This window comes from Hipposideros armiger, unplaced genomic scaffold, assembly GCF_001890085.2.
Source record: "Hipposideros armiger isolate ML-2016 unplaced genomic scaffold, ASM189008v1 scaffold_456, whole genome shotgun sequence".
Taxonomy (NCBI): domain Eukaryota; kingdom Metazoa; phylum Chordata; class Mammalia; order Chiroptera; family Hipposideridae; genus Hipposideros; species Hipposideros armiger.
Window position 1 is genome coordinate 920,168 of NW_017731806.1, and position 23,047 is coordinate 943,214.

Sequence of the window (23,047 nt, forward strand, 5' to 3'; positions counted from 1 at the left end):
CTCATAATGAAAGAAAACTCTTACATTGTTGAGTTATAAGAGAGACAACAGATCAGTTCTTCAGATCACTCACAAGCAGTGAGTGGGGTGGGGAGGTTGGAGAACCATCGCTGCAGGAGGCGGGGGACAGGGGAGAGACAAATTGTGTCATGTTTTTAAAATCTGTTCTGGGGCCACCCTTGTAGTATGGTTAAGATGTCGCTCCCTGGCCCCTCACTCAAGACGCTAGACAAGCATTGGTAAAGTATGAACATTATATTTAATTTACATTTTGACAATTTGCACATAAATAACAATGTAAACCAGTACGTAAACATAAGATAGTTTGTTGTTCTAGCAAAGTAAAAAGCCAATACCTTGGTCAATTTTAACTTTGAGGGAAAAAACCACTATTGATTGTGGGCTCAACACTCACATGCAAGAGCCTGGGAGGGAAAGGCAGATGGAGCAGAAAGTCTCAAGCCACGTGAAGGTCTTGGTAAAAATTCCCACAAATGAGAAAGCACAAAAGCAGGAAAGCGGAACAAATGAGCATTTGGGAATAGAAAATATTTGGTGTCAGAGTGTGATGCTTTGGTTTACCTACAATTAAGGACTGTGTTTGTCAAGCACTGGTACATTAAAAAAAGGGTCAGTTTTGCTACTTATAGGAACAGATATAAGGCTCTTAGGTTTCCCTGATTATCCTAAATTTTCTGTTCTCTTCTGCAGGTTGACAACAGTTGCCATGAGCAGAATGCAGGATATATAAACCAGATTGATTAATGATACATCAGCTATTTAGCAAGGAGGGAGAGGAAGAGAGAAAAAACGTCAGTGGTAAAGGGAGTAATAAAGGAATTTTCATTTCCGTGACTTGGGTGTGATCACATAAGGTGGCAAAACAAAAATAAAGCCACCTTAGGTTGCCCTTAACAGTAAAAAGCAATGTCTCTCTTTTCTCCCTGGTTGTTATGCGGTCCCCACCTTTGCACTGAGGTTTTAGGGTCTCTTACAACAGTGAGGGGTGTTCAAGCTCACCAATATGACTGTGAGGCCATCGAGTGTTAAGCAAAGTCTCAGAAAGGGTTTGATTCTTCTTTTCTTTTTTTTTTTTTGCCCTAAGGAAAAGTAGGTTCTTTTACATGGTTTGGCTCACAACTTAAGTGGTTATAAATATATTATATATACACATGGTATAGTGGTATAAATAGATTTATAAATATACATAATTCTTTGCTACACCTTGAATGCCGACATGTAATCTTTGGGCTTAGCAGAGTACAAGATAGAATGGCATGCTTTCTATCTTTCTGGAGCACACTTAGTTTCTCATCTAGAGTAGCAAATCATTAAGAAAGACATCATTTCCTGCACTACTGGACACACTCAATGAGGTAACTGTTGTTGAACAACTTTGCAATGCCCTTTCATCTTCAATTAAATTAACCACAAAATGTAAAAACACAAATACTGAGGAAAATCTGAGTTTTACAGAAAGAATACAATTGATGTGTTGGGGATAGGAATGTTCGTCACCCGCTTTTACCCTAAGACAACGAGAATACCCGTTTGGTTATTTTTTTGTTTTTTGGTTTTTTTTCAGTATTAAAATGTGGCCTGAGCCTATCTACCTCAAATCCTTCCTGGTAGAGCACCATGTTTGTGCAATTTTGACATGACAACAACAAAAAACCCAACAACAAAAACAACACCCAGACTCAAGCCTCCAAACCTCACTCATACAAAACCACCTGTGCTTTGGGAATGTTTCGCAGTGGTTTTAAACATGGCATTTTGTCTTCTTCACATTTTCAGATAATACGGTGGGTGGGATGCAAAAGTCACGTGGCCACTCTGAATGGTCACATGACTTTGGGGGTGGGGTGACCCTGCTTTTTTGGAGAAGGAGACAGGTTGGCAAAGCCTTGTCGCCTTTCTAGCAAATTTGTGACTAGGGAAAAAAAAAAAAACCTGAACTATCTACAGAAACACACAAGATTCCCTTTCTTGTTTCTTCTACTGAAGTGATTATTGGGTAATTCTGCACAGAAGTTATACAATGCTGTTCAAATGATTCGATCCTATGAATGAACACATCAACTGCCTCACTTTGGCAATGCCAGAACCTCATTTTCAAACCATTGTTATAGAGGGAGGTTGACTGAAGTCATGTATTTGTCTACTAAATCTTAGGTTACTTAAACAGATGTGCAGAAGTTATGTACAAAGGATGGCCACAAGACAAAAATATAACATTTATACTCAAATTAACAAGAATTTTTCCAGTTACTGTAAACTTTTTTAATTATTGCTTTTTGAATGATAAATTGTATAATAAATTATGAAGGATTATCATTGAAAAAATAATTATGGCTAGGCAATAGTCTTAGCAATGGGAAGGCTATGCAAACATATTCACACAAGTATTCAAAATAAACAGGTTCAAATATATAGATGGGGGTGTAAATAAGTATATATAATATGTATATATATAGTCTTTGCCTCATTTATGCCCTGAGATTTCAGTAACTTTGGAATTCCTTCTTTAATTCCAGAGAGGTGAGGGAAAACCATGTGCCGTCAGGAGAGCATTATGGGACTGGAATTATGTACAAGCAATTTGCTAAGGCACCCTGACTCGCCATGTCATAAGTTAAGAAACAAAACAAAACACTTTTCGTTTTCTGAAAATCTTAAGGATCCATTGCTTCAACCATTTCTTGTTTGACCTTGACAGGTCCCAGAGGTAGTGGGTTGCTATGAGGCAACTTCATGAGGGGCGGGTCTGATGACTCATAAAGGTTACACCCTGAGAGGAGTCCATTCCCCGTGTTTCTTTGCAAAGATACTTTCAGGCCAGTTTCTTCTTTCTCTTTTCTGACCATGGCCAGAATTTCTTTTTCCACCACAGAGGTCACATCGATGTCCTCCATGCCCTCAAGCCTGTCAGCGTTGTCACTAATGTCAAACTTCTCAATTTCTTCATTGATTCGGGTCAGGTCCTCCAAAAGCAGCCCTGTGGCCGGGGCCACGGGACAGTTCCCCTTCAGGTGGACCTTGAGGCTGCAGAGATGGATGTAGCTCTTGTGGCAATGGGCACACTTGTGGGGCCGCTCCCGGGTGTGTAGGCGCTTGTGGAGTTTCAGGTGCACAAACTGGGTGAACTTGGCAGGGCACACCTTGCACTGGTAAGGCTTCTCTCCAGAGTGGAGTCGCAGGTGGGTCTTGAGATTGCTGGTGCTGCTAAATCGCTTGTGGCAAACCTAAAGTGCAGGGGAGAGGGCGGAGAACGGAGAGGAGAAGACCAGAAAATTAAGAGTTGCCCATGGGAGAGGCAAGCTTATAAACCAACGCCCAGCAACCCGGGAGGTGAGAAGCCTCCCTGTGGCACCTATGTACGGTGTGGCATTAAGCAAACAGGGCGATGTGGCCACACTGCACATGAGGTAGTGTTTATTTCCCCTGCCATTTTCCACCCACTGGAAGCTGACTGTGTCATCATCTCAGCTCACAGCAGGCACAGGGCTGTCAGTCCATGCATGGCAAGGCAGGATTCTCGTGTTGGCTTAATCTACAGGCTACATGACCTGGGGAGGGAAACTCCTCAGACACCTTCTACAAAGGTCAAAAGTTCTACCCAGAAAATACTGCCCACCTGGCATTCATGTGGCTTCTCTCCCGTGTGTACCAGGTAGTGTTTCTGCAGGTGGGCGAGCTGAGTAAAGCCTTTGTTGCAAGTTTGACATTTGAAAGGCCGTTCTCCACTGTGCACTCTGAGGTGGACCTGGGAAGAAGCCACACGGGTTAGCTGTGCTATTCATTGGCTGGAAGACTTAACATTTCTGCTCAAGGACTCAGGCATTTATGATGCAAACATCTTAAGAAAAGCATCAAGATAAAAAGTCTTACACAGAACGAAATAAAGCCCCAATGTTTTCAGAACACTTTGTTTTGTTTGAGCTAAAGGAACAAAAGTCACAGGATAGCAGGGACTTTAAACTGATCTTCTATCTCACCCCCCCATGCTTTCATGATTCCAAAGAAACTCAGGAGAGGTGAAGTAACTTGTCCAAAGCCACACAGCCAGAAGTGGCTAAAAGCAAAGCCAAACCCACATCAACTATTCCCAGCCTGGGTCTCATGCCACTGAAAACGAAATTTATAGCTTGTGGAAAGCGAGCTAGATAGAAACGTGTGTATGCACTCACAGGCACAGGTACTAGCAATCAGACTGCACTATTTTGAGGCCTACCTTTAGATTTGACAGCTGGCCAAAAGTCTTGGAGCAAACATTGCATTCATACTTAATCTTGCCATTCTGCTTTTTCAGGGGGTAGGGAAGTGTCTTGTAGCCAGTCATGTTTCTTTTGTTTTTCATGAGATTCATGGCTTCATCACTGCTGGGGGCTGCCATCACTGCTGAGGTAGCTTTGGGCTGCACCACATGTTCTGCCGTGGCGGCTGTGCCCGCAGTCGGAGACCCACTGGTGGGGCTGCATGCCTTGTCCTTCATGCTGACAGCGGCCCCGGTGAGGGAGAAGGCACTACCAGGGGCTGGGACTAGCACCTCTCTGGGATGTTCGGGCTGAAGCAACCTCCGAGCTCCTTCTGAGGGCAGGGAGCTCGGGAGAGTGGCAGGGTTGAGCATGGGGTGAGGCAGGTTGCCCCCACCGAGGAGGTTGCTGTAGACGGGGTACAACCTGGGGAAGAGGCTGAAGTTGTTGATGCTATTGATGCTGCCCACAGTGCTCAGGCTGTTACAATTCATGCCATACGGGGGTAAAAGGAACTTGGGGTAGTGAGCATTGTAGGAGGGGATGAAGGCTGGTGGGAGGTGGTGGGGAGGCGCGTATCCAGGGTAAGAACCCAGACCTTCGGTGCCATAGGGCGCGTTCAAGTAGCCGTAAGAGTCCCGATGTTCTTGAGAGTTAGGAGCCAGAGGCGACATGGTGTTCCCTGGGCTGCTGTGAGGGCTGGAGCTTTTGAGGCTCTGGTCAGGGCTGCTTCCTGCTGAGGGGCTGGGCGTTGTGGAAGAGGGAATGGGGGAGTGAGTGATGTATGTCGGCCTCTCCATCCCATAGGCCAGGGAAGCTTTCAAATAGTCTTCTGGTAAAGGGGCCCGGATCGGGTACACAACCCGAGGGTAGAAGGGCATTTCGGGGCTCCCATTTTTTCTGAAGCCATCTGTGTCCTTTTCTGAAGTGAAGGGTGAAATGTTCGAACGGTAGAAGTCCTTTCCTTTCGAGGGGTTGGAGTCCAATTTTAGGATTTCTTTCACGCTGTACTCTCTCTTTGGGACATTCTTTGGGCAAAGGTCATTTTTCTCAGTGTTCTGCTGCTTTAGATGGCTCTGTGTTTGTGCTGAAATAAAGAAGAAAGGATGATTACTCAGAGGGGGATACAGAACTGAAGTGAAATTACCAAAGTTGTTCTCTCCTTGAGCAAAACTGAGCAGCAGCTGGCCACAAGCGAGAGACACCTGGTTTCTCAACGTCCTCTCATGCTAGAAGGCTCGGGGCCACTCACTCACAACTCCATTTCCTTCTCAGCAAGACGGGGGCACCGGCAGCATCGATTGAATGCATAGCACCACTTGGATTATTTTGTTTCCACTAGCAAAAAAAACCCTTATGATGGAAAAGTGCTGTTCAAGCTAGAACAGGAGAGCGTCCATTAAAATGGGGTGGAAAAAATACTGGGGTAGGGGTTGTCATAGGTTAATAAATGTCATTCTGAGGAAATCAGCACACCCTGTGAACTAGATGTGAGAGATTACGACTCATTTCAAGTAATAAGCAGTCATCAATTTTCACCTCAATTCTTGTTTAATACCAATTTGATAAAACCCTGTTCAAACTGCCTGTGCCAAATAGACAGATTAGAAATATAGATGCTACCCCTTCCCCTCGATTTGCTGACCACACGAGAATTCCACAAAGGCTTTGTCTGGTCTAAGCAGGCTCCCAGCAATGGTGTCCCATGGAATCACAAGGCGTGACATAGTCATCTCTGCCAAACCACAACAGGCACTTCCCGAGCCAGTTCAATTACTTAGAACACCAAAGAAAGCAGGCAGCTAAGATGAAAGCATTTATTCCAAAAGATGGCATATTATTACTTGGTAAATATACTATTTAGGAACGGCAGCAATGAGGAGGGCATTTCTAGACTCTCCAGGCCATTGCCAGCCCTGCCCCTCTAAACACACAGAACAAACGATGCCTTCAGGGAAACACCAGTCAGAGCAGGGAAAACCAAAAAAATTCCCTGCTCGGCCTTCTTTGGAAATCAAAAGTAAAACATAGGCAGCTTAGCGGGAGCTCAGGTTATTGGAGAGCAATCGCTCCAACATGAACACCTGCCCTAGGAGTAGGAGTAGGTTGAAGGCATCGGCCGTCGGTGTGTGTAGCCGCCATGAGAGGCAGGAAAACTCTTGGCCTCAGCATTAGAAGAAGACAGGTTCTAGGGACCAGGCTGAAGCCTCTGTAAAAGTATCATTCGTTGTCTTAAAAAAAAAAGTTCCTGTTTGATTTAACTGAAAAACAACTCCAGGCTTGATATCTGATACGTCTAGAAATGAACTCTGTGGAACTCCAAATTCTGAACTCTTCAAATCCATTCTCTAGGCTGACAGGCTTCAGGGATTTGATTCCAGTTTGAGAGCCCTTCAGAGAATGTTATCTGCTGCTAGCTGTTATCAGTTACTCCCGGGTGAGCCAGCAGCCCCAGAATAAACACAGCCAAGACACTATCAGGGAAGATGCTGATGGGGGGTGAAGGGGCGGGGGCAGTGATGGAAAGCTTGTTGAGGGAGAAGGATTTCTGAAGCCACTAAACCAAAATAAATATCCCTTTATCAGGCCAATATCAGTCTTTCAGTGAGGCCCAGCAGGCAGGAAGTTGAAATTGTCACTTTTGTTTTTTAAAGCTGAAATGGTAAAGAAAGAGAGACAACTAAGTTGGAAAACTGATAGGCAAGGCATCTATCTCACAGCCTCAGGAAGGAATTTTATGGAGGTTAAAAAAAAAATGATTCGGAGGCATTCACATAGGCCCACATTAACAACAACAACAACAACAACAAAAGAAGAGGTCACCCTAATGAAATGAAAATGCAGACACTTCACCATCACAACTTTCTGCCATTTTTAATATGGAATATTACATCTAAGTCTTTCCATTTTTCCAGTGGCTTCGACAGTCCCTTAATTCTAAAATCCAACAAATTAAAGCCATAAGCAAAAAAGTTTAAGTCCATCAATGGCACTCTCCCTCCTGCTTAGTCAGGTGGTCTTACTAAGCACCTCAATAATTCAACTGACACAAAGCTAAGGATTGGGCCAACAAACAAGAAAGTTGGAATTCATCATTTTCTATTTAAAATACTTAGCACAGGGCCTGGCGTGTCATAAATCCACCATAAATGTTTGCTATCTCTTATGGCTTCGTAAAAACAAATTTATATCTTATTCCAAAACCATATTCAGAGGTAAGCATTAGTCCCTGCTAAGATGTTCTACAGTGGAAATCATGCAGCCCAGAGGAAGGTACATTTAAAAAAAATCATCCTTTAGCAGCTGAGTAATCAGTGGAGCTAGCTGGTGTCATTTCTGACTCTCCCACTCAGCAGCAGCTTGAGTTAGCATGAAAAAGAAAATCAAGATCTGTTTTTGTTCTTAAATCTTTAATGGCTGTAGGCGGACAGAGTCATTTCAAGAGTGAACTGCTTCTGAAGGCTCCAAATGGCTTAATTATGCCGACTCACATTTTCGATCTATAATAAGAACCCCAAGACTACAAGAAAGAACCTAGAAGTTCTGCAGTAGGCAAAACAAAGTCTGTTTTCAACTGAAACTGAGAAAGCAGATTAACATGTACAAGTCTCTAATTTGGTCAACTGTTTTCTAGATGGGTTAGTTAGATAGAAAAAAAAATTACAAAAAAAAATAATAAAAAATGGGAGGGGTAGAAATTAAACTTAATAAGTTCCAACTCTTTTTCTTTGGTTTAAAAAAATATTGTGATTTCTGGCTACTTATTTTTCTTTGACTCTGTTTGCTTTGAATCGCTTCTCCTCAAAAGCTCTACCCGTTGAACCATCACAGCCATTTAAAATCCTCTCGGAGATTCTGGCACAGGCCTTGATTGTGCTTGAAGCATGGAAACCCAACACGACTCACCTGCAGACACCATCTACCTATTAGACCTGATGAAATAGTGGAAATTTTCCTGATCGGAGTCTCAATCATCAGATACCACACCTAAGACAACTCGTTTCACAATAGGCAGTAGGAGTCTTGGCCTAACGTGACTGGTTATTGTTGACTCTCATTCTTTACTCTGAATACTGGACAATGAAAGGGTACTTGAAAATGTTAAACCATCATTTAGAAAAAAAATTCTGCATAAACAAAAAGGGATATTTGAGGGAAGAAAGGTGTCCGTTTCACAGTATACATGAAAGTTGCTTCTGAACACGAAGGATAAGCTCTTGAATCTTAAAATACTGTGCGAGGCCTTTCATCAGGGAATAAACATATGCAAAGCCTTTAAAACCTCTCTGTCATGGCAGAGGGTGAGGGACATGTGCAAAAGCCTTTTTTGTGGTTGGTGCAAAGTCACTGGGGTGGGTCACCTCAAATGGAGTTAAAGTTAAAAAAAAACCAAAAATCAAAGTCTTTCTCTGAATCCATGAATGATTAAGCTCAAGGAATGTAAGGAGACCCTCAAGAGGAGGTGGTGACTCACTATGCTGAGGAAGTGAGGAGGAACCAGCACACCTGCCCATGAGATGCCCTGCTATAAGCTGTCTTGCCACCAGGCCCTGTGCACTGGGCTGGGCACATACAGATGCTGAAACAGCTGAATGGCTCCTGGGATGTTTGGCACTAGAGACACAACAGAGACTCTTGAGAGAGCTAAAGAGAGATGAGGGAAAAGAACAGCCACCTTTGGTGAGGACCTGATTATACCTATCATGCTCATGTTGAAAGCCAGTTTATTTCCAAACATGCCAAGACTTCTTCCTAAAGGTCAAGTTCAAGGGTGCATTTTGTGTGTGTTTGTGTGTTTGTGTGTGTGTGTGTGTGTGTGTGTGTGTGTGTGTGTGTGTGTGTGTACCGTGAACACAAATCTGAAAGGTGATCCTACTGGGGAGGTCCTTAAGCTTTTATAGCCCCTGCTTTTCAGAAAACTACAAATGTAGCCTTGAGATTATAGGGAGATCAAGTAAACGAGACACTGTGAGATGAGCACCAAATAGCTATAGAGTTGGATTACACCTAACTAGGATAAGTAATTGGTTTGTTTATTGGTTCTAAAGTTGAAGTCGAAATTCAAATTTATGTTAATATTAACATTCATTCCAAATGTCTCAAAGGTGAAAGTATGAACTAAAACAATTTAGTCTTCAGATAAAACAAATGGGACAGCCTATCAACAATTGAAGAATCTGGGTAAAGGGTATCTGGGAATTCTTTGTACTATTATTGCAACTTCTTAAGTTTGAAATGGTATCAAAACAAAAAGTTACAAAAATTTCAGCATTTAGATGCCGAAACTTTTAAGCCAAAAGGTGTAACATTTAAATTTAAAATTTAATTAAAAAAATGCTTTAAAACTTAGTGTAACTGAGAACATACAACCATAGTTACAACAGGTTGGAATTTTATGGTAATTCTCAAGTCATTCATAGACATCACTTCAGAATAACTAAAATGAAGTAGACCTTTGGAGAGATGTCACGATAGCAACTTTAACCAAATAAAAAAGTAAAAGCTTATAAACCTGAGGAACTGAGAACTTGTTAAGATAAAGCGATAGGTGGCTACTGTAATACTGATCAAGTGATCAGATAATTAGGTTTTTACCATAAGGAAGGAAGCTAAGATATAAAATCTTGATACTCATTTAGAATACCAATCTCATACTATGTTCCACATCAGACCATAACTTGATAACCAAATGGGCATCTCTACAATATTTCAATGCACATTTTAAGCACTGGCCAATTACCACAAACAAAGGGACTATACCTTGCACACTCTGGCACGTGAGGACCAATCTCTATTATACTCCTACCCACCCCCTTTTCGATAGATTAGAATTAGACATGTATTTCTTCCTGTAACTCTCTGAATTAAACACTCAATGTAGCTCTTAATATTTTTTAAATGATCAAGTTTTATAATAGGAAATAGGGATTAAAAAAAATTTTCGCCCTCTGTTCTCAGTCCCTAGTTTAAGCCACCTCCTTGGCCCAACAGATGAAGCCATATAATTAAACAACATGTTATTAGCTCATAGGGGCAGGACTGACATGACTGGCATTTAAAATTTTTTTGTTCTGTAATCCACTTACTGAGATTCATCATTGTCAGTTCTCCAGGATAAGGGTAGTGAAGCCTTTCTGCAAAGTCCCGGCAGTACCACACAAGAAGCTCCTGGTTGGCAGGAATGGGCTTAATGGTGTAGAAGTAGATGTTCATCCCGTTCTGACATGCAGCCAGGTTTTGCTCCCGGGCAGAGTGCGCTGGATTCACGTAGCGCATCCAGTTGCTTTTCTCCTCATTAAAGCCATCAATGAAGTGGTGAAGCTCTCCTCTGGAATAGATCTGCCCCAAACAGAAGACAGACGTGTTAAAGAAAGGCAGCCCCAAAGCAGTGGGAAGTTTCCCCGGCACCTCTAAGAATAAACACTGCAAGGACCCTGTATGATTTCTGGTCCCCTGCTGCCTAGTTAGAAAAAGGATCCAATCAGTGTGGCTGGGGTCATCTCGAATCAGCAGAAATAAGGGCGGAAACAGGTGAGGCACACTTTGTCAGTTACCTTTTCCATTTCAGTTTTACTGTCTTTTCACGTGTGGGGAAAAATAACAGAAGAATGAAACACAAAATTTCATTTAAGGAGCCGCCACAGACGGACCAAACCACCACCGAGTCCTACTTTTGCTACGGCGGCGAATGGCAGATGGGCGATACTACCTTGAGTTCTGACTATGCTGACTTTTAATGCTTTGAGTCACTGGGTAGAAGACTAAGCTGAGTGGATACGTCAAACTGAGTCTCTCAACTTTTTCTATGGCCTCTGTACTTGCCATTTCCTACACCCCCGCCCAAGGCTTAAACTATGCAAACATCCTCCACCCCCAAGCCTCTGAGTCCAGAAGTAACACTTGTTCATATGAATACTTGGAACCTTGCCTTTTTGTGGAAACACTGGGTGGGGCAAAGGTGAGCTTCACCTGCCATAACAAAGTGAACACCGGGACAGGAGCCAGAATCTGACAGTCTACTGAGGAGTCACTTTTCCTCTTGATAAACATGTACAGCCTTGTCAAAGGAGGGGAGAGGGAACCCTCTTATCTGTGAGGAGGTTGGCTAAAGACACCACTCAGAGCCATACACATGTGTTTTTGGAAAAAGAACAGGAAGACACTCTGTCGTTCTTTAAAGGCAATGCACAATGAAGAATTCAAAGTTTGCCCTACAGTCCTACTACTGCTTCTGGTTAACAGATGCCCTCAGGCCACTCAGTAAAAAGGTAGAGGTAAAAAGAGGACAAATCCAAACATACATTCTTCCTGCACCTACTTCATAAACAAACGCCTTACCCTTCCACAGAAAGTTTCTCTCTCCCTCTCTTTCAGTTGCACCACCTTTCCTTCAGACTTCCTTATACATACACAATACCTGGTAATCTGCCACTTGTAGTCTCCAAGTAGTGGGGGCACAGTTCGGAGCAGAAATCTTGCTCTAACCGGACAGCAGGCTTTTGCTTTGTTCTTAGTCATATACTGACTCGGTTAGTCTATAAATCGGTTCTGTATTTCGCTCAAACGTTATCAGAGACAAAAAGGAACTCTGTCCCTTTAACACAGGCAGTAAACACCAGAATCACTTTCTTTTAAGAGTAACTTCCTGTAAATTGTGAAGGGGGAAATACATGTGGCTTCATCAAAGCAGCTTGTGAGAGCTTTTGCGGTGTGTTTTGCTAAGAGAAAATGGAACAAGGCTGGGTGAATTCTGCTATCAAGAGGGGTTTTCAAGTTTGTTTACTCTGATGTGCAAACTTCCAGGAACATGGGGTTCCATCGCTCTTGCAGTCTTCGCTGGGCGGAAACTGCTTTCTAAAGCTATGGGTATGTTGATTCCAGTCAGCCTTCCACAGACTACAATTTACTGTATCCTCATTTAAAAACAGAAATATTGATGCCATGAAGTCTCTCACACACACACACCCACAAGAAAATAAAATAATGCGCACGTCAAATGAACACTGCTCCCTATCACCTCACTACATTTCCATATATTATCAAGAAGATTAAAAACTTGCTGACTCATAGTACAGTTACAAGAAATGTCACTGGTTTCTCAACTTGAACATCCCTTCTCTTCTTTGACTGTGTAATTTGCATGAAACTTTTTCTTTCCTCACAACAGATGTTCATATTCCTGCCAGCAAAATCAGGATGCTTTTAACAACATGTGGGAAGTTATCTCCTATAATATCCTTTGCATGTGAAAGACTGATTCAAATAAATCCTCCTAAAGAAAGCATTTCAGTTACTTAGAGTGAATCTTGAATGAATGAGGGCACTGGGGCAGAGATGGGAGGTTCTTAGGTATTTTCTTGCCTTTTGTCAAAATGACCACGCGTTAATGAGACTTATGCTAGTCTTAAGTCAGCCCTGCCACTCCAAGAATTACATACCACTAGGCTCGCTTCTAAGACCTTATTGCCAATAATGGCCAAAAATGCACTAACTTATATTTTGCCTATTATATATCATGTATTTTAAGCATGAGTAGTTATTAAATAAAAATTGTGAGCACACAATTCTTAGTGCTCTCTTCTCCTTGGAAAATAGTATAATAAATTTCTAAAAACATACAACTTCCTGGTTTTAAAAAAAAAAACACCTTGTTTCTTAGGATCAGCTTCTGAATGATCCTCGAATGTCATTTACCAAGACACTTGTCCAAAAGATATAAGCGTTCTAAGTAAACACTGGCCAAAGTAAGCGCGAGTATAATCCAATTTTTGTTGTCTCTATGCAGCTGTTTCTGAAAAGAATTCAAATAATGGTTCCCCAGCAGTCATGAACGTTTTATGCAAGTATGTATAAAAAGTTCCTTTTAAATTTTGTAAGTGTACCTTTATTTTCTAATTGAGGAAACTAAATATCCCAGAGAGATCTATGGGAAAATGGAAAGCAGTCCAATTCTTTCTCTGTTCACTCCTAATTCAGGGTCTTTTACTCAAGGGTTCTATTTAATTAGTTCATCTTTGAGGTTCTTTGTATTGGCTAGACTTTTCGACTGGATGTTACAGGAAGTTGATCATCTTGCATGATTGTAAGCATTTTCCTGATGCTATGGGTGAAACCTACATACTGTAAAATCCAATAGTTTTATGGTGCAGACGCATTTCAACTAGTCCTGAGGTCCATCTGCATCCCCCCAGAGCTATGTTCCACTCATCCTTTCTTAATGGCATTTATTTTCAAGATAATTCATTTATGATTATTCTTCCATTCAATAAAGTTAACTCAGCAAGAAATCAAGAAGAGGTGAAATCTAAGGCTTGGTGACTCATTACTACTTCCTTGCAGAGAAATGCTAATGAACCTACCCTTGAGGCAAGTAACAAACTGTTTCCTTTCATTACAAAGCTCGATGAATTGCAAAAATTAAAATCCACATATAGTCCATATCTCCATCCCTAAACACCATCAGGCTGTTTTCAGGGCCAAACATTTAGTCAGTTTCATCACACTGCTTACAATTCCCTGTGTCCATGGGGACTCTGAATACTTGTGGCGAGGCCCAGTATAGGTTGAAAAAGGAAGTGACCCAGAAATTCTAGCTTTTTTTTTCTTCTTAATACTTAATGAGTCTGGAAAACTTTTCCCTACTTACCCGCCAAAAATATTTCCTGTTGGCGTTCTTGGGAACTGTATCATTGGTGTAGATTTCACCGATTAGAGGTCCAAAACGTGTTCCCTTTGGTATGTATTCTTTACTCATCACTCCAATAACCTAAAGAGGGTACAACATATGAAACAATTACATCAACTGTAAAATATTAACTAATCTTTTTATTTCAGTGGATTTATCAAGTGGTAATAAAGCCAATAATGACAAAATTATGATATGGAGAGTAGACATTAATGGTACCTAGGTAATTAACAATGAGCTTCACCTTAGGGGAAGACCATCTTTTAAACTCCTCGATCATAAACATATACTCAACCAAGCATTAAAATAGTCTACAGGATTATTCTCCAGTGACTGAGGGTTCTTTAGTTTTATTATTACTTTTTATGCCAGAAGAACAGAGACAGTGACCATTCTGTTTTAGGATGAGAATCAGATACTGCAGAATTGCACAGTCATCCAATTCTGAAAACGTTAGACAATTTCAGCCTGCTCCTAGTTTCCTATTTCTCCTTCTCCCTCAAACCATAAACACAGTGTGTTTCAGAGGAATAGAATAGTTTTAACCTCAGAAACCAAAATAATGCTCTTTGGTTATTCCACAAAGGCCTAAAGAACCAGAAACCAAACACATTCTATTTTTTCATCCCAGATGAGGGTTGTTTTTTTTTTTTTTCATAGCTTGTAAGTTCTCTTTATAAGAAAAAAGATCTTTCAAGTAACTTTTGTTTTTCTTTAGCATCTTCTACTCAACCGTGGTCTAAAGTCCTCCTTTGAAATGGAATTTATATCAGGAGAGCTGTAGGTTCTGAGAGCTGTGGGTTCTAAGATCTGAGGAAATGACCTTCTCAGACTGGATGTATCACACATTCCAACCTTGTAGGGCCTTGCTAAAGAAACATGTTAACTATGCCAGTTCCTCCTCGATCATAAATTTCTTTAAGGGGGGTGGGGGGGGTGTGCAAAAAAATCACCAATCACGAATCAGGAAGCAATCCTTCACTATTCAAAAACCTCCTCTGTAAGTAGTCCTTTACAACATTTTGCAGTTATAGTTTTGTTTGGTTTTCATTCACTCACTTTCCCATGTTTTCTTTTCATTCAAAAGTGCCTACAAATTACTTACTAAATATCATACTTAAATGAACCAAGAGGGAGGTAAAAAGATAATATTTATTTCTAGTTTTTAATATCCCTGGTTGCTCCTGTGCAATTGTGTACCTAAAATGGTAGGCCAAATTTTATGAAATCAATAAATGCTCACAGTGGAATCAAAGATTTTGGTTATGATATACACTGACACCTCATTAAATTGCATCAAGAATTTAAACCTCTGTTTAAATGGATATGGAATAATTGCACCTATAAGGAAGGCACAGACCAGTCTTTCGCATGTACATTTCTTATCAGCCAGTAATTTAAAAAACACACACACAAAAACAATTTAGTATTCAATATACAAGCCAATGGAGCATACCCAGACTGGAAAGACAGAAAAAAAGAAATTTTCCTATACTTAACGCAAGTCGAAACAGGTTGGTGAGTTAGAGTGTTATTTTTGGTCCTTTATGAATTTCTGGCAAAGAGGTGAAAAAAGCAGATGTTCATTTTATCCTCTTCCTCTGCCTTCATTTACATCTATCTGCCCTTTCAATAACAGTTTGTCATTATTGGTATTTGTTGGCAGTACAATTACTGGGGACAGCAGCACCTCAGAACAGGCTTGAGATAAAAATACATACTAAAGCTTAAGTAGCCTTGCTTATGCAGAGGCTCATTGTTTATGATACATTATTGAACCTAATTAATTTGAAAAATTCATGGAATTGACTTCTATGACACGCAAATCATTTGACATTCATATCTGAGTGATTATTCCATAATATGAAAATGACAAACAGGAAAAACAAATAATGTCATTTGTTGGTGAGCCAATAATTAGCAGTTGATATTTTCAACATATCCACTTTAAAGCAGTAATTTTAAGAAAGGTACTCAACTGGTTCATCAACTTTGTTTTAAATTATAGTCTCTTGCAGACAGTGTCTTAGGAGTCAGAGCTTGATTACCAACAAGTAGCATTACGTTGAGGTCAGGGTTTTTCTTCCAAATTGCCATTCTTTTAACCAATGGGCCTCTTGGTTTTCAGCTACCAATCTTACATTAGGGAAATACACAACGTTCTCTTTTGACCAAAAAGAAGTCAACTAGAGTCCTGTTTCTATAAAGGAATTTGCAGAAGGCATAAGCCACCCAACACCTATTAGAGCACTATGGGCAAGTCCTTGGGGGAGCTATGAGGTGATACTAGAAGTATCTCTTGCCATATAAAACCTTACAAATGCAATTCAGCAGGCAAGGCATGAGAAATCTAAAACAAAGAGGGTCTGTGGTAGAAGAGAGGTCTATGAAAATCTGCAAGCCCCAAACAAATAAAAGAGCCTCAACATTAAATCTTCTTTACAAGTGGGACAGGGCCTTAATATTTTGAGTTCCTATTATACACAGAGCTATAGGATATGTATAAACTCCACATATGGATAAATAGGCACAAAATCATAGAATTTCGAGGTTGGAAGGAGTTGCATAGCTTATATACCACCTACAGCCACTCCCAATCTGTCACTCTAATACACAACAAACACCTTCATCTCACCTCCATGTCTGCGGCATTATTCAGAGAGGACACCAGAGCTGCAACTCTAAAATGACAGCGCTTGGCAGGTAACTTATGGAGGGGCGTAGGAACCAGGGTTGTTTTTAATGGGAAGTGGAAGACCAAGCCCTAGTTCTCCCTCTGTCCCTGGAAAGACCCAGCTGTGAATCTTAGCCAACAACATTCTACTCTTGGAGCAAGCACAAGCTTCAGAGAAACCTGGTGTGGGCCCTGGATTTCACAGTGCGCAAAAGACTAATTAAGAATGTGTTCACCTAAGCTCAGGAAGGAAACTTCACTGGAACTGACCAGGGTCCTAAAGAATTTCTGCTGGGGACAGGCTGCTGTGTGCCTTCCATAAACCCATCAGCAAGAGAACGCTGGCCTCAGCGCTTCCTCGCGCCCCCTCCCCCAACCCCCCCAGAAATTCTTCACCACTTTGCGTTTTGTGCAAAGCCAACCCTTCCGCCACGTGGGCAGATCTGTCTCTGTCAGTGGCCTCAGTTACAGAACACACCCTGACGTATGTTGCTTCCCAACAAAATGAAGATTTTACAGTTTAGGATGGGTTGAGTGGCTGAAAGAAAGTCTGACAGCAAGGAGAGTATAAGTTCTTTGTTTTTTTTAAAGCAAATTCCTCATGTAGGGAGTATACAGAAACACATACACAGCAGTGGGTTTTAAGCAGAAATATCATTAAGGTCTAAATGTGATATGAACATCCTCACCCCAGATAACATTAAGATCATTTTAATTACTAGCTATTTCTCTCCCTCCTCAATTCTCCCTCCCCTCCATAAAAATGCCTCATTCGATTAAAAGTCTATTTTGAATATAAGGATATCGGCACTGAGATTACTAGAGCTCTATTGTGGACCAAGACTTCAGCCTGTAATGCACAACAATTTTTTTAAAAGGGTGGAGTGAATGGAGATGCTTTTGGAAGGTTTCCTCCTTAATTATCTTTATATTAAAGGAAATGTGGTATTGCCTCAGTACACTGTCTCCCAAATATAAGGTGGAATGAAGAAAAGGGAATTGCATGTTACGTCGAGATACTTTTTATAAGTGGCTTGAGTTAATACTGGACTGCAATCAAAATGGACACTGAGCGAGTCCCCATCATCTGCCTGATGTTTATCACCACACGGCTTTGGGAGGGCAGACTGACAGAGCCAAAGCGCTTCTAGAGCACAACCAATCCAAGTACAGGCTATTGCTTCTAAAATATAAATGTTTAAATTGATCTTTTTGTATTCAAGTATTCATAGAAAAGTATTTCAGGAGGCCAAGGGGAAAATCCCCCTAAAAGAATAACCCATCAGTAAAAAAAAAAAAAGTTTTAAAAGTTTTGAATAGTATGTCTATATTTGGTTTGAGTTCTGGAAATAGGAAGTAAGAACAACCTCATTAAAGGTGCAGAACGATTCTGAACCAAATCTAAAAATGAGGGTCAAGATCAGAAATATGGTTTGTATGTTTTGTTTTTAAACCAAAAGAAAAAAAAAGGTGCTGACACATAGCACAAATTCATAATGAAAAATAGTCTTGTTAAAAAAAAATCCCCAAGTATGTCAGCACAACAGTACATAATGTAACACCTTCTGCTACTTAAACGAAAACATTTAAAGAAGGGCAAGTTAAATCAGTCAAATCACTCAGATAAAAACTACATGTAGAAAAGCTTTTCTCCTATTTCCACGGCTGGTGGAACTGAAAGGACAACTGAATAATGAAAATGTAAACATTTCATCAATCCTTAAAGGTCTCTGCTAGAACTGGTTTGCAGCAATCATACCCTCAATGACCCAATTCCACAGTCCTCTTTCACCACCTTAAAGGAGCTGTCCTTTTCCCAAAGTTCAAAAAGGGAGAAACAGAAAAACAGGTACAAATTCCAGAGTGAGCTTAAGACAGTATTATAGTTAAGTTGGTTTCCTGATTGCTTTTATGATTAGGGACTGAAGATGTACTATTCGAGTCCAGTGTTTCAGTTAAATAAAATATGGGAAATAGCATAAGAGAACCCCGATCTCTTATTAAGCTATAGTTTTGAAGAAACCCTCTTTAAGAATACAGGCACTGCATGTTTTTTGGGTGCTGAACATACTGAAATAGGGAGTTATACGTTCAGAGGATAAAAAAAAACCAACACAACTAAACAAGCTTATTCAAGGATCGGTCTGGAGTATGTGCAAACGATAAATAAAACCACAGTGACACCAAGAGGGGCCAGTGTAGCATAATCAAGAAATGCTGGCTGAGGAAGTCAGAACTTTGCTCCAAGTCTCTGCTCGGGCTCTAACTACATACCTTGGGTAAGTGACTATCTTTCTGAACCTTGGACTACACGAGGAAAGAGCATTACTTGACTTAACTATGATTTTAACTAGAATGATGGAAATTGAAAAACAAGCTAAGAGCTGAACCGAGGATAAGAACATTGTAGAATTAAAAGGCAAAGATGACCCACAGAATGGAGATTTCTTTCAGCCCCAATGGGCTGGACAGGGCAACACAGCACAAATGAACCCTGGGAACAGACCACTATTTGGTCAAATCTGATATGGGAAAAAACACATTACACCTTTTGGGAAAAAACACATTACACCTTTTAAAGCCACAGCCAAACCTCAAAAACTGAAACAAATCCTACATTGATTCCAGGGGCCACATATTAAGAGACTTTCTATTGACAAGAGTGTTACTTTAGAAAGACGTATAATTAAGGCCAATCTCTGGGGTTACATTTTTAACAACGTTCGTGTATAACTACAATTTAAATTTTGTTTTTTATACAATCTGCCTCCATTCTCCCAGCAGGGTAAAAAAAAAACCAAAAAACGTTGCTCTTTAGTGAAACTCAAAGCAGAGTTGCTCTATTTAATTTTAGACAGCTGTGTCTCCCCCTCACTAAAAACACTGAACTCAGACACAAACAGGAAAGAGACAAAGTATTTCCCAAACAGGCTCCCCGGCTCCTTCAAATGCTGTTCCTTGGGGAAGGAGGAAAGTGATTTGCCATGGCTGTAATGAATAGTCCCAGTATCGAATTATGGATTCTTACAGCAAATGATCCCCTTTTCACTACTTTCTGAAGGCAGTAATAGAAATGACAGTGACCTGTGATCACGGTGATGGTGGGAAATCTGTTGAGGGGTCAGTTCCTTTAACTCAGCCCAGCAGTAGACTCGTGAGAGCAACTGCAGTAGCCGAGTGCTCAAAACAAGAGGTGGTTCTGCAAGTTATTTCACAGCTAAACATCACGCCTAGCTATAACCATTATATAAAAGGGTAAACAGAAATCCTATGCTCATTCCAAGCTGGGGTTTTCGGCCCCTTTGAAACAACAAAGAGAGTGTACCCACTTCAGAGGCCAGTAAGGAATAGGCCAGGCAGCCCAGCCAGAGCAAAGGAGCTGCCGCAGTGAAACGGTGGGGAGAGCTCTGAAGTCATCGGGACAGAGGACACTTTTCCATGAACCTCGTCTCGGTTTAGGCCATCACTCCAGTTCATAAACACCTCAGGCTTTTGAGAATAATTTTAGAAACCCAGCCAATAAAGCTGGCTCATTAAAAAGAATAAAGCCCTCTAATGACCAAAAGGAGACAAAAGAAACATGACAAACAGTTTTTTTTTCTCCTATGAAAAAGTTTTCTCCCTCAAAAGCTATTATACACCTGGGGGACTAGGGCCAGTGAGTCCAGAGTGAACAGTGGCTTTCTCCAAGCTCACAGACAATTGCACCCACCCTATGCTGCAGTTCGGCTTTTCCAACCCATGTCATCTTGCCAGAAGATTTAACTGTTTACTAATTAGTATGGAACAGTGGAGGGCTGGAGGAAGTGAGAGAGGACTGATTTAGGGAAAGAGAGAGCCATGAAAGAAGTGAAGTAAGTGATCAATTATTTACTGGTACTTACAGATTCTCAGAGATATAGGAGGCCTCGAGGGCAAGTAGGGAGATTTGGCGTCAGATGCCAATCTCCTTCAGCAATAAACCAGAGGCTTACCTCTTCGCTGTTTGTGGCAAATTTGAAAAGCAGATTCCTGGGTAAGGATGCCTCTGCCTGAACCGAAGTCCCTCCGTCGGCTCCAGCATCCCAGGGGTGGTCGTTCACAATGTATGTACACTTCTCTTCAAACTCAGCCTCTGTCCACAGAGTCATATCCGCGTCCTGCATGTCCATTTTCATGGTCCCCTCGGTCCCCTCTGCCAACCCTTGAAAGCTCACCACGCTGGAGCTACACTTGGGGGCAGCCTGGAAGAGAAGGGACAGGCCTTTAATCCCCATTGTCCTGTGGCTCCCTCTGAGAGCCTATGACTAATACAGTAGTCTGAAGACTTTAAAAGCAGATGCGGAGGGCTTGGTACAGTTGAGTAAGAGCCAAAAAGCCATATAAAGAAGCCTGCCTTGAAAAAGCAGAGTTTAGAATGCTACTCTAAGTTTAAAAAAAAAAAAAGAAAAAAAAGTGTGGCAACCTCATTGGGAGAGAAAGAAAAAAAGAAAGGAAAAAAAAAAAAAAAGAACCGCCTCTGAAGAATCCCTGGCTTTACCTCTCACAGCAGAAAAATGTTGTGGGTGCTCAGTTGTGTGCCCCAGAACGCCTGGGGTCATGGCTGCCAGACCCTCCGCTCTGTGGAAAAGCTGCCTCAGAAAAGTGTCACAAACAAGGAGAGGAAGAGGAAGGAGCTCTGTCTGCCTGTGAATGAAGCTAAAAATGGAAAGCGCGTGTGGTGCAGGAGCGGAACCCAGCCTGCCTTTTCCAAATGGGGAAGACTGAAGTTTCCCACCAGCTCCCAATGCAAAACAACTTTCAAAATAACTCGCCCCCCACCCCTCTGCTGCGTGCCCTCTTCCATCCTCTCAAGGCTGGAAAGGATCGCATCCTGCCAGCATCACCAAGGTGCAGCTTTTCAGAAGTTGTTGGGACCACAGGAAAAAGAGGAGGAAACAAAATGGGTGAAGGGGGGGAAAAACGCCCCACAGTGGCTTTTGACTTGTGGGCATCTGACGCCAAATTGAAAAAGCAAAAACAAAACATAAAACTGTTCAATAGGATTCCCGAGAGAGAAGTCCTTCAGGAGCCCTCAGCTACAAATAGCACTTTCCATTTAAATCTGAAAGTATACGAATTCCCAGAAGTCACTGATGTGCTACAGTTTACTGTAACTGAAGTTATAACAAATAGAGAAGACTCAGAGGACACGCTCTGCTTCCATTTGTAAATGGATAAGGATATTTCCGCGAGTCTCCCCTCACCCCCAGGAAAAGTGCTTTCTAAAGAGGGCGGGGGGGAAGGTGAACAACTTCTGCAATGTTTTCCCATACACACACGCTTGATAAAGAGTAGGGACATGGGTATCATTTCCATGTAAGAGCATGACCTCCTTAGAATGTAAACATAACACTGTGTAAGTCCTTCAAGGTGGCGTCTACATTCTATCTCTTCCCTAAATATGATGCTCTTTATTTTAAAGTCAAACGCTAAGTAGTCCTTTCCCTCAGTTACGATTTAAACCATCTTGCTTGCTTATTTTTATTTAGTTGCAACATGTACAGTCATGATGGCAAATACATGTTAAAATAAAACAGGATTTTAAAATTAAGCCAACCCGGAATAGTTACACTGTTTGACGGGGGTGGTCAGGAGCCACTACTGAAATTTCAATGAATTGACAATTATGCCTAGAACTGAAAGGGTTAATGATTCATAAGGAAAAGTCTTATAAATGTTTGACAGTGCTAAGTGCCTTAAAGCAGAAGTATTTCTGGTTTCTACTGCGACTATGTTAGCAAAAAAAAAAAAAAGTTTTCAGATCAATTTCAGATTTAAAAACAAGCTCAAGTTCCTTACCAAGGTCGTACCCACACGTTTATCCAAGCAAATATCCAACATTGGAGAAAAGTGTCGCTCATCTCTCTACACAGTCCACATTCCCTCCGCGTCCCCTCGCGGGCTGGGGACTGACGCACACCTCGGCGGTTCCCTCCTTATGTGCGGCCGCCCGGGAGCCCGCGTCCCGGCTCTCGGAGGCGGACAGGTGCTGTGCGCTGCTCTGCCTCTCCGCAGCACTGGAGGACCGAGTGTCACCGCAGCACTTTCAGTATGTGTTCTCCGCGGCTCCTCTCCCCTCCCTGCTGCAGATTTCCCATTCGTCTGATTCACTTTACACCAGCTGCCTGAAGTGGGAGGCGTGGCCACCTGGACTCCGCGGAGCTGCGCGGTGCCCAGCCCAGTGCTTTCCCCAGATCGCCAGCCTCCGAAGCTTCCTCCCTCCGCATTTGAATTTCAACATTTACTTGGAATCTTCCTACTCCCTATTTGCAGGCACTTAACCTCAACGTTGACTCGGATTGTATTGTATTCTAAATACTCCAGACCTCCCTCCTTCCTGAGGCGGCTTTATTAAGGGGTGGGGGTGGGGGTGGGGGGAGCGCGCATTCCTTATATTAAGGGAAACTTAAA

General features: G+C 41.7%; 1 protein-coding gene across 3 annotated transcripts; it reads right to left on the bottom strand.

The window, feature by feature from the left end:
- Nucleotides 1–240: 240 nt before the first annotated feature.
- Nucleotides 241–22,694, bottom strand: PRDM1 (PR/SET domain 1). Of its 3 annotated transcripts, none has more exons than XM_019665868.1 (7): nucleotides 22,453–22,694; nucleotides 20,590–20,838; nucleotides 13,903–14,022; nucleotides 10,343–10,595; nucleotides 4,235–5,343; nucleotides 3,638–3,766; nucleotides 241–3,245 (listed from the first exon to the last, which is right to left on the bottom strand). In XM_019665868.1, exons 1-7 carry the CDS (start codon nucleotides 22,495–22,497, stop codon nucleotides 2,676–2,678), a joined length of 2,475 nt encoding a protein of 824 aa, XP_019521413.1. In that variant the 5' UTR covers nucleotides 22,498–22,694; the 3' UTR covers nucleotides 241–2,675. The 3 variants fall into 3 exon arrangements, with proteins under 3 accessions (XP_019521413.1, XP_019521415.1, XP_019521416.1); XM_019665870.1 differs by having other exon boundaries at nucleotides 22,436–22,694; XM_019665871.1 differs by lacking the exon at nucleotides 22,453–22,694 and adding an exon at nucleotides 21,135–21,575.
- Between the last annotated feature and the right edge of the window lie 353 nt (nucleotides 22,695–23,047).